Source organism: Callionymus lyra, chromosome 1 (assembly GCF_982586985.1).
Source record: "Callionymus lyra chromosome 1, fCalLyr1.hap1.1, whole genome shotgun sequence".
In the NCBI taxonomy this organism is placed as follows: Eukaryota; Metazoa; Chordata; class Actinopteri; order Syngnathiformes; family Callionymidae; genus Callionymus; species Callionymus lyra.
In genome coordinates this window covers 545676-557871 of record NC_141818.1, presented here as the reverse complement: position 1 = coordinate 557871, position 12196 = coordinate 545676, and the positions used below count along the sequence as shown (strand labels likewise).

Below are 12196 nucleotides of genomic sequence, written 5' to 3'. Positions count from 1 at the left end.
GATTATATGAACCTGGAGACAAGTTTTCATTCAAATATCGACAGAAAGGTTGTGTTTGTTCTGGGCCAGTGCAGAGGTCAAAGGTCAGAAGCAAGCGTTCAGTAGTTTAGGACGAACACGAACACGAACACAAACACGAACACAAACACAAACACGAACACAAACACAAACACAAACGAACACGAACACAAACACGAACACAAACACAAACACAAACACGAACACGAACACAAACACAAACACAAACACGAACACAAACACAAACACAAACACAAACACAAACACAAACACAAACATGAACACAAACACAAACACAAACATGAACACAAACACAAACACAAACACAAACACGAACATGAACACAAACACAAACACAAACATGAACACAAACACAAACACAAACACAAACACGAACACAAACACAAACACAAACACAAACACAAACACTAACATGAACACAAACACAAACACTAACACTAACACTAACACAAACACAAACACAAACACAAACACAAACACAAACACAAACACAAACACAATGATGTGACTTCGATAAAACTTCGACATGAGACCAAACATCTAAACTTGGAGGTTTTTGTTCCAAACGATCAAGAGACACATTTGAACCAATCAGGTTTGAGATAAACAAGCGACACCAGACTGATCACCTGATTCACTCCTCAGACCTGATTGGTCAAAAGGTGTCCTTGATCGGTTGGAACAAACAGCTGCAGCTCTTGAGGACCTAGTTGACCTTTGAACCCTGGTTTAGATGTTTGAACTTCAGACGTTCTTTGAACGTTTGGATCAACGACTTTTTATGACTTATTACTCATTATTACTCATTATTAATAGTTATTACTTATTACTTATTATTACTTACTATTACTCATTATTACTTATTATTACTCATTATTACTCATTATTACTCATTATTAATAGTTATTACTTATTACTTATTATTACTTACTATTACTCATTATTACTTATTATTACTCATTATTACTCATTATTACTCATTATTAATAGTTATTACTTATTACTTATTATTACTTACTATTACTCATTATCACTTATTATTACTCATTATTACTCATTATTAATAGTTATTACTTATTACTTATTATTACTTACTATTACTTATTATTACTCATTATTACTCATTATTAATAGTTATTACTTATTACTTATTATTACTTACTATTACTCATTATTACTTATTATTACCCATTATTACTCATTATTAATAGTTATTATTTATTGTTACTCATTATTACTCATTATTACTCATTAACACTCTCCACTGGAAAATTGATGATAATACTATTGTAGATTCTAACAAAGAGAATATGAATTGATAATACTTCACAATACTTCATAATATTTCATAATACTTGATAGTAATTGGTAATACTTCATAATACTTGAAAATATTTGATAATACTTCATAGTAATTGATAGTACTTGATAAAACTTGATAGTACTTGACAATACTTGACAGTATTTGATAGTAATTGATAGTAATCGATAGTTATTGATAGTAATCGATAATAATTGATAATAATTGATAGTCATTGATAATAATGGATAGTAATGGATAATAATTGATAGTCATTGATAGTAATATGATAACAACTGATAGTAATGAATAGTAATTGATAGTAATTTGATAATAACTGATAGTAATATGATAATAACTGATAGTAATGTATAGTAATTAATAATAAAGTATAATAATTGATAGTAATATGATAATAACTGATAGTAATATGATAATAACTGATAGTAATGTATAGTAATTAATAATAATGTATAATAATTGATAGTAATATGATAATAACTGATAGTTATTGATAATAATGTATAGTAATTGACAGTAATTTGATAATAACTGATAGTAATATGATAATAATTGATAGTAATGTATAGTAATTAATAATAATGTATAATAATTGATAGTAATATGATAATAACTGATAGTAATTGATAATAATGAATAGTAATTGATAGTAATTTGATAATAACTGATAGTAATATGATAATAACTGATAGTAATGTATAGTAATTAATAATAATGTATAATAATTGATAGTAATATGATAATAACTGATAGTAATTGATAATAATGTATAGTAATTGATAGTTATTGATAGTAATGGATAATAATTGATAGTCATTGATAGTAATATGATAATAACTGATTGTAATTGATAATAATGGATAGTAATTGATAGTAATGGATAATAACTGATAGTAATATGATAGTAATATTATAATAACTAATAGTAATATGATAGTCACTGATAGTAATTTGATAATAACTGATAGTAATATGATAATAACTGATAGTAATTGATAATAATGTATAGTAATTGATAGTTATTGATAGTAATGGATAATAATTGATATTCATTGATAGTAATATGATAATAACTGATTGTAATTGATAATAATGTATATTAATTGATAGTTATTGATAATAATTGATAGTAATGGATAGTAATTGATAGTAATGGATAATAACTGATAGTAATATGATAGTAATATTATAATAACAAATAGTAATATGATAGTCACTGATAGTAATTTGATAATAACTGATAGTAATTAATAGTTATTGATAGTAATGGATAATAATTGATAGTCATTGATAGTAATATGATAATAACTGATTGTAATTGATAATAATATATATTAATTGATAGTTATTGATAATAATTGATAGTAATGGATAGTAATTGATAATAATGGATAATAACTGATAGTAATATGATAGTAATATTATAATAACTAATAGTAATATGATAGTCACTGACAGTAATATGATAATAACTGATAGTAATATGATAATAACTGATTGTAATTGATAATAATTGATAGTAATGGATAGTAATTGATAGTAATGGATAATAACTGATAGTAATATGATAGTAACTGATAGTAATATGATAGTCACTGACAGTAATATGATAATAACTGATAGTAATATGATAATAACTGATTGTAATTAATAATAATGTATAGTAATTGATAATAATTGATAGTAATGGATAGTAATTGATAGTAATGGATAATAACTGATAGTAATATGATAGTAACTGATAGTAATATGATAGTCACTGACAGTAATATGATAATAACTGATAGTAATATGATAGTAACTGATTGTAATTAATAATAATGTATAGTAATTGATAATAATTGATAGTAATGGATAGTAATTGATAGTAATGGATAATAACTGATAGTAATATGATAATAACTGATTGTAATTAATAATAATGTATAGTAATTGATAATAATTGATAGTAATGGATAGTAATTGATAGTAATGGATAATAACTGATAGTAATATGATAGTAACTGATAGTAATATGATAGTCACTGACAGTAATATGATAATAACTGATAGTAATTTGATAATAACTGATAGTAATATGATAATAACTGATTGTAATTAATAATAATGTATAGTAATTGATAATAATTGATAGTAATGGATAGTAATTGATAGTAATGGATAATAACTGATAGTAATATGATAGTAACTGATAGTAATATGATAGTAACTGATAGTAATATGATAGTCACTGACAGTAATATGATAATAACTGATAGTAATATGATAATAACTGATAGTAATATGATAATAACTGATAGTAATATGATAGTAACTGATAGTAATATGATAATAACTGATAGTAATATGATAATAACTGATAGTAATATGATAGTCACTGACAGTAATATGATAATAACTGATAGTAATTTGATAATAACTGATAGTAATATGATAATAACTGATAGTAATATGATAATAACTGACAGTAATATGATAATAACTGATAGTAATATGATAATAACTGATAGTAATTTGATAATAACTGATAGTAATATGATAATAACTGATAGTAATATGATAATAACTGATAGTAATATGATAATAACTGATAGTAATATGATAGTCACTGACAGTAATATGATAATAACTGATAGTAATTTGATAATAACTGATAGTAATATGATAATAACTGATAGTAATATGATAATAACTGATAGTAATATGATAGTCACTGACAGTAATATGATAATAACTGATAGTAATTTGATAATAACTGATAGTAATATGATAATAACTGATAGTAATATGATAATAACTGATAGTAATATGATAATAACTGATAGTAATATGATAGTACGTCAACCATGTTCCTCTGACGCTGAACAACACCTGGACCTGGTTCTGGTCCACAGACTCACTCGGTGATGGTCCGCGCCAGGTCCACGCACGCGCTGCTGGAGTTGGCGCAGAAGACTCTGTATCCTGACCTGGAGGTCATGCTGAAGGTCAGGCGAGGCGAGAGCGAGGCGAGTGACCTATGACCCCCGAGCCTCCTGAGCGGCATGTTTGATCTTCTCACCTGAACAGACACGTGTCAACAACAACAACAACAACAACAACAGAACAAACAAAAGTAACGAACTCATCCGTGACCCGCTTCTGCGCGCGCGGCTCTGAATCCTCGAGTTTGAAGAAGAAAATCTTTTAGAACCAAACTCTCTTCAACATGTGAACGAACTTAAGGCACGAGCGGCGACGACACCGCGCTGGAGGGACGAGCGAGAGCCAATCACAGGCCGCCGAGAGACATCAAGGGGGCGGGGCCGCTCCGACGTCAGCCTATCGATGACCGCGTTTGTTCTGACGTCACGGTCGGTTTTCAAACGCTGGGCTGACCTGGCAGGCGGAAATGAGTCAAAGCAGGAAGTGAAATATTTTGTTGATAAATAAAAAGATAAATCGTAAAAGAACTAAACACAACATTCAGAGGAGAATAATAAACAAATATGATCTATTAAGTTTATCAGATAATTAGCAATAATTAAACTGAACAGAAACAACGTGTTTTTAACGAAATATAAAGTGAATCCTCGTAGAAAGTTGTTTTAAATATAAAACATTTAATTATTCATGTTTTCTTGTCAAATTCTTCATCACTTTTACAAACATGTGTTTTTCATCGATGTTTGTAGAACTTTTTCTACACGATACTCGGTTTGACCAGCAGGGGGCGTCAGCAACACGTCAGACCTTTACGTGTTTATTTATACTTTTCTCTGCAGCGTTAATAACGTTGATCTTATCTATGAATTCATTTAATGATTCACTTCCTGCTCTTATTGATCTTCATCGATCTTTACTGCATGAATTCAATGATCCACAGAAACTCAACGATAACAATAGATTCTTATTTAATCTTCAAATGTTATTGTTGTCGATGATTCCGTGTCAGAAAAACAATATTATAAAAACGTCCTCGTTTGATTGACACACATGACGTGCAGGAGCCGAGGTCTCAAGCACACGAGACACACAACCCATGTTTCAAAGACACACACGTGGAGCACAAACGGTAAAACTATATTTATTTACAAACATCGTCACAGCTTCTGAAGTACAATCAAGACTTTCAAAATAAAACGTGAATTCTAGGATTTTTAAAAACATTTATTCAGAAACAAACCTTTTAGTTTCATGTCAGTTTCTCTGATAACAAGGTTTAAATAGTTCCAGACGTCGGTGATCGTTGTTGCCGTGACGATAAGATTTCTGCAGACGTTTACGATCAGATCAAACACTTTGTGGAATTTAATGTTGTGGTTTGTTGTGTAACCTTCAGGTCACATGGTTCCAGTCGAACCAGATCCTCTGACGGTAAATGAAAGGTTTAGTTCTTTCCTTCAAACATCTCGTCCTTCACGAGGAAATACTTGAAACACTTCATCGACGTCAAATCTTCAAACGTTCTTTGAATCGTTTGGTTGAAAACGTTTGAAACATTTAAATGAGAAACGATTGAATCGTTCAAACGCTTCAAAGCAACGACTGATGAAGAAAAACATTTGAATCTTCAAGACTCGACGAAACTCACGAGACAAACATGTTTCGATTCTGGAGTCACAGAGATAAACGAGTGCAGCAGAGTGACCACCTAGTGTTGGACGAAGATACACCTGTGAGTCGCCAGGTGAGTTCCTCAGTAGCGTCACGTCAGAGGTCAGCAGAGGTCAGCAGAGGACAGCAGAGGGCAAAGAGGACAACAGAGGACAACAGAGGACAACAGAGGACAACAGAGGACAAAGAAGTCAACGGAGGATAAAGAGGACAACAGAGGACAAAGATGTCAACAGAGGACAAACAGGTCAACAGAGGAAAACAGAGGACAACGAGGTCAACAGAGGGCAAAGAGGTCAACAGAGGACAAAGATGTCAACAGAGGACAAACAGGTCAACAGAGGAAAACAGAGGACAACGAGGTCAACAGAGGGCAAAGAGGTCAACAGAGGACAAAGATGTCAACAGAGGACAAACAGGTCAACAGAGGACAACAGAGGACAACGAGGTCAACAGAGGGCAAAGAGGTCAACAGAGGGCAAAGAGGTCAACAGAGGACAAAGATGTCAACAGAGGACAAACAGGTCAACAGAGGAAAACAGAGGACAACGAGGTCAACAGAGGGCAAAGAGGTCAACAGAGGACAACAGAGGTCAACAGAGGACAACAGAGGACAACGAGGTCAACAGAGGGCAAAGAGGCCAACAGAGGACAACAGAGGTCAACAGAGGACAACAGAGGACAACGAGGTCAACAGAGGGCAAAGAGGTCAACAGAGGACAACAGAGGACAAAGATGTCAACAGAGGACAACAGAGGACAAAGATGTCAACAGAGGACAAAGAGATCAACAGAGGACAAAGAGGACAACAGAGGACAAAGATGTCAACAGAGGACAACAGAGGACAAAGATGTCAACAGAGGACAAAGAGGTCAACAGAGGACAACAGAGGACAAAGATGTCAACAGAGGACAAAGAGATCAACAGAGGACAAAGAGGACAACAGAGGACAAAGATGTCAACAGAGGACAACAGAGGACAAAGATGTCAACAGAGGACAAAGAGATCAACAGAGGACAAAGAGGACAACAGAGGACAAAGATGTCAACAGAGGACAACAGAGGACAAAGATGTCAACAGAGGACAAAGAGGTCAACAGAGGTCAACAGAGGACAAAGAGATCAACAGAGGACAAAGAGGTCAACAGAGGACAAAGAGATCAACAGAGGACAAAGAGGTCAACAAAGGACAAAGAGATCAACAGAGGTCAACAGAGGACAAAGAGATCAACAGAGGACAAAGAGGTCAACAGAGGACAAAGAGATCAACAGAGGTCAACAGAGGACAAAGAGATCAACAGAGGACAAAGAGGTCAACAGAGGACAAAGAGATCAACAGAGGACAAAGAGGTCAACAGAGGACAAAGAGGTCAACAGAGGACAAAGAGATCAACAGAGGACAAAGAGGTCAACAGAGGACAAAGAGATCAACAGAGGACAAAGAGGACAACAGAGGACAAAGATGTCAACAGAGGACAAAGAGGTCAACAGAGGACAAAGAGATCAACAGAGGTCAACAGAGGACAAAGAGATCATCAGAGGTCAACAGAGGACAAAGAGATCAACTGAGGTCAACAGAGGACAAAGAGATCAACAGAGGACAAAGAGGTCAACAGAGGACAAAGAGATCAACAGAGGACAAAGAGGTCAACAGAGGACAAAGAGATCAACAGAGGTCAACAGAGGTCAACAGAGGTCAACAAAGGTCAACAGAGGTCAGCTGATGACGCCGGAGAAGGTGTTGATGGGAAGAGGAAGTCCTTTGTTCATGTATTTGCTCAGTCCGGCCGACCTTTCATCTCCGAGCTTGACCTTGGTCTCGAGGGTCTTCTGGACGCTGAAGCCCGGGTCGACACACGGGAACACATGGATGCTGCAGAACAAACACAAACTAGTAAGTGACGTGTCAACGTTTCATCCTGAACTGTGATTGGTTGACTGGGCAGCTAAGCATTCTGGGAGCTGCTCAGGTCACCGTCACTGAGATGATTCTTCAATCGTTGACATCGTTCAGGACCGTCTCAGGAGCTTCTACGACGGGTCTGGTCCAGGAGGTCCTACCTGTGCACGTGCTTGTAGGTTCTGCGACAGTCCTGGTCCAGAGTGACGGTGAAGGCCCGACCCTCGGCCGAGCGGATCTTCACCTCGTTGGTGCGAATGGTGGAATCCGGCGAGATGTTCTTGTTCCTGGTGGACGACGTCTCGTTCAGCGTCACCGTCAAACAGTTGAGATCTGCGAGGAGGAAGTGACATCATGACGAGGAGGAAGTGACATCATGACGAGGACGATGGACGGACGTGCGTCGCCGGGTCTCGAACCTTCAGCTTCGTTGGCTGGAACGGCCCGGATCTGAAGGCCCGCCGTCCTCACGGACACACCTCTGCTGGCGTCTCTGCCGCCCAGCCTCGCCTGCACAACACACGTTTACTCCCTCGTGACCAGAAGAACCAGAGATGAAGTAGAAGAACCAGAGATGAAGTAGAAGAACCAGAGATGAAGAAGAAGAACCAGGGATGAAGTAGAAGAACCGGTGATGAAGTAGAAGAACCAGAGATGAAGCAGAAGAACCAGAGATGAAGCAGAAGAACCAGAGATGAAGCAGAAGGACCAGAGATGGAGTAGAAGAACCGGTGATGAAGTAGAAGAACCAGAGATGAAGCAGAAGAACCAGAGATGAAGTAGAAGAACCGGTGATGAAGTAGAAGAACCAGAGATGAAGCAGAAGGACCAGAGATGGAGTAGAAGAACCGGAGATGAAGTAGAAGAACCGGTGATGAAGTAGAAGAACCAGAGATGAAGCAGAAGGACCAGAGATGAAGCAGAAGGACCAGAGATGGAGTAGAAGAACCGGAGATGAAGTAGAAGAACCGGTGATGAAGTAGAAGAACCAGAGATGAAGCAGAAGGACCAGAGATGAAGTAGAAGAACCAGAGATGAAGCAGAAGGACCAGAGATGGAGTAGAAGAACCGGAGATGAAGTAGAAGAACCGGTGATGAAGTAGAAGAACCAGAGATGAAGCAGAAGGACCAGAGATGAAGTAGAAGAACCGGTGATGAAGTAGAAGAACCGGAGATGAAGCAGAAGAACCAGAGATGAAGTAGAAGAACCTCTTTATAGTTGAGCGACACCACGACTCCAGACAGGTCCGCGGTATTTCCTCTCCGCTTCTCTGCTTGAGAACACGCGTGTTATTCACGTGTTATTCACGTGTTCTTCAGCGTCACGTGCTGGCGTCACACGCTCACCTCTCATGGACCTGGTCGAGGGTTGAACTTCAGGGAAGTCCATGTGCAGGTGTGTGAGGAACACGTCCTCCTCAGGGTCAAGGGTCGAGTGGAAGATCTGAAGGTCACCACGAGGATGGAGGTCAAACAATTTCACAAGTTATTGTTATTATTCGTGTCGATTGAATAAAAAAAGATGTTTAGAACAAAATAAAACTTTATTTGTATGAATGTTAGAAACATTTATAAAACTTTATTTATATAAATGTTAGAAACATTCATAAAACTTTATTTATATAAATGTTAGAAACATTCATAAAACTTTATTTATATGAATGTTAGAAACATTTATAAAACTTTATTTATATAAATGTTAGAAACATTCATAAAACTTTATTTATATGAATGTTAGAAACATTTATAAAACTTTATTTATATAAATGTTAGAAACATTCATAAAACTTTATTTATATAAATGTTAGAAACATTCATAAAACTTTATTTATATGAATGTTAGAAACATAAATAAAACTTTATTTATATGAATGTTAGAAACATAAATAAAACTTTATTTATATGAATGTTAGAAACATAAATACAACTTTATTTATATAAATGTTAGAAACATAAATAAAACTTCATTTATATGAATGTTAGAAACATAAATAAAACTTTATTTATATGAATGTTAGAAACATAAATAAAACTTTATTTATATAAATGTTAGAAACATTTATAAAACTTTATTTATATGAACGTTAGAAACATAAATAAAACTTTATTTATATGAATGTTAGAAACATAAATAAAACTTTATTTATATGAATGTTAAAAACATAAATAAAACTTTATTTATATGAATGTTAGAAACATTCATAAAACTTTATTTATATGAATGTTAGAAACATTCATAAAACTTTATTTATATGAATGTTAGAAACATTCATAAAACTTTATTTATATGAATGTTAGAAACATAAATAAAACTTTATTTATATGAATGTTAGAAACATAAATAAAACTTTATTTATATGAATGTTAAAAACATAAATAAAACTTTATTTATATGAATGTTAGAAACATTCATAAAACTTTATTTATATGAATGTTAGAAACATAAATAAAACTTTATTTATATGAATGTTAGAAACATTCATAAAACTTTATTTATATGAATGTTAGAAACATAAATAAAACTTTATTTATATGAATGTTAGAAACATAAATAAAACTTTATTTATATGAATGTTAGAAACATAAATAAAACTTTATTTATATGAATGTTAGAAACATAAATAAAACTTTATTTATATGAATGTTAGAAACATAAATAAAACTTTATTTATATGAATGTTAGAAACATAAATAAAACTTTATTTATATGAATGTTAGAAACATAAATAAAACTTTATTTATATGAATGTTGAAGATAAAAGACCAAATAAATCAAATGTATTTGTTATCATTTTATTTCTTTATAACTTATTTTGATTTATTTTTCTATTAGCTCTGAGCTCTGTTGGTTTAGTCTGGAGACTCCATTATAACATTTATATTGAAATAAAAATACTATGGATTAAAAAATACTGAATTTAGAAAATGTATTTTAAATGATTAGCAATAAAATATGAAACTTCATGAGTAAACAAATGATTGTATTTGAAAACATGGATTGTTTGGTTCAATCTTTCACAAACTTAAGGTAGAAACTCAGACCTTGACGGCGTAGACGGTGAACAGCACCGGCTGCTGACCCGCTCGAAGATAGTACGACAGCGCGTCCGACACGAACGGTTCCGATGGTTTCCCCGGCGCCGACTGTTGCTATGACGACAGACAAACGTGTGATTGACGTCCGGTGAAGGTGGCGAGCGTCGCTCACCATCCTGAGGAGTCTGGGCAGCGAACACCCCAGACCTCGCACGTTGCAGTTGAACCAGGGGTCCACCTGGCCCAGGTAGGAGCCCAGAGAGCAGGTCTTCTTCTGCAAGAGAGGTCACGTCATCACACAAACCACTTCCTGTCTGGAGGCAGGAAGTGACATCAGGAGCCGCAGGTGACGAACAGCTGTTGCTCCTGATGTCACGAGACGATGCTTGAAAATAAAAGGTTTTCAATATGGCAGTGGTCAGTGGCTGCAAAACAAGGTTCTGGAGGTCAAAGTTCAACTGATCAATATTTTATGTACGTTTACTTTGATAAAGTGAACCATCTAAGATGATCTTAAGTGATCTAAGATGATCTTAAGTGATCTCAGATGATCTCAGATGATCTCAGATGATCTCAGATGATCTTAAGTGATCTAAGATGATCTTAAGTGATCTAAGATGATCTTAAGTGAGAAAAGATGATCTTAAGTGATCTCAGATGATCTCAGATGATCTTAAGTGATCTAAGATGATCTTAAGTGAGCAAAGATGATCTTAAGTGAGAAAAGATGATCTTAAGTGATCTCAGATGATCTCAGATGATCTTAAGTGATCTAAGATGATCTTAAGTGGTCAAAAGAGGATCTTAAGTCATCTAAGATACGTCACCAGAGAAGAAGTGATGAAGATGAAGATGAACTTACGGGGTCAGAGGTCGAGCAAACAGGGACGTAGTAGAACTGAAGGTTGAACCTCATCGTGAGGAACCGACGACGAGCTTCTCTTTTCCTGGAGAACATTTTATTAACTTGTTAGTCACATCTTCATCATCTTCATCATCTTCATCATCTTCATCATCTTCATCTTCATCATCTTCATCAACTTCATCATCTTCATCATCTTCATCATCATCATCTTCATCAACTTCATCATCTTCATCATCATCATCATCATCTTCATCATCATCATCATCATCTTCATCAACTTCATCTTCATCATCTTCATCATCTTCATCATCTTCATCATCATCATCTTCATCTTTATCATCATCTTCTTCAACTTCATCATCATCATCATCTTCATCGTCATCATCTTCATCATCATTTTCATCATCTTCATCTTCATCATCTTCATCATCATCTTCATC

The 12196-nt window shown here is 34.4% G+C and overlaps 3 protein-coding genes across 10 annotated transcripts in view; 1 reads left to right on the top strand and 2 right to left on the bottom strand.

The window, feature by feature from the left end:
• LOC148087313 (phosphoribosyl pyrophosphate synthase-associated protein 1-like) overlaps nt 1-4605 on the bottom strand; it is a 28104-nt gene extending 23499 nt beyond the window's left edge. For all 3 annotated transcript variants that reach the window (XR_015710749.1, XR_015710748.1, XM_087786845.1), the window contains exons 1-2: nt 4485-4605; nt 4261-4421 (exon numbers count right to left, since the gene is read on the bottom strand). Coding sequence is in view for 1 of the 3 variants with exons in the window: in XM_087786845.1 (XP_087642971.1) it covers nt 4261-4406 (146 nt within the window). In the remaining 2 variants the exon portion in view is untranslated. The remainder of the gene's footprint in view (nt 1-4260; nt 4422-4484) is intronic.
• An 811-nt stretch (nt 4606-5416) lies between these two features.
• Nucleotides 5417-7679, top strand: LOC148087312 (uncharacterized). 2 transcript variants are annotated; one of them, XM_087786822.1, is made up of 2 exons: nt 5417-6548; nt 6597-7679. In XM_087786822.1, the coding sequence occupies exons 1-2, from the start codon at nt 6183-6185 to the stop codon at nt 7677-7679; spliced, it is 1449 nt and encodes a 482-aa protein (XP_087642948.1). In that variant the 5' UTR covers nt 5417-6182. The 2 variants fall into 2 exon arrangements, with proteins under 2 accessions (XP_087642948.1, XP_087642958.1); XM_087786832.1 differs by having other exon boundaries at nt 5417-6693; nt 6742-7679.
• pik3r6 (phosphoinositide-3-kinase regulatory subunit 6) overlaps nt 7672-12196 on the bottom strand; it is a 16026-nt gene continuing 11501 nt past the window's right edge. The window contains exons 12-19 of one of the 5 annotated variants that reach the window (XM_087786751.1): nt 11754-11838; nt 11064-11165; nt 10898-11005; nt 9203-9299; nt 9065-9129; nt 8275-8365; nt 8017-8188; nt 7672-7828 (exon numbers count right to left, since the gene is read on the bottom strand). In XM_087786751.1, coding sequence (XP_087642877.1) covers nt 7672-7828; nt 8017-8188; nt 8275-8365; nt 9065-9129; nt 9203-9299; nt 10898-11005; nt 11064-11165; nt 11754-11838 — 877 coding nt within the window. The other 4 variants (XM_087786760.1, XM_087786724.1, XM_087786734.1 and 1 more) reach the window with 4 other exon arrangements.

Excerpts from the sequence above, each read along its gene's own strand:
- LOC148087312 (XM_087786822.1), top strand. The coding sequence starts at position 6,183 with ATGTCAACAGAGGACAAACAGGTCAACAGAGGAAAACAGAGGACAACG. Across the intron at positions 6,549-6,596 it reads GTCAACAGAGGACAACAGAG|GCCAACAGAGGACAACAGAG; the intron begins GTCAACAGAGGA and ends GAGGGCAAAGAG.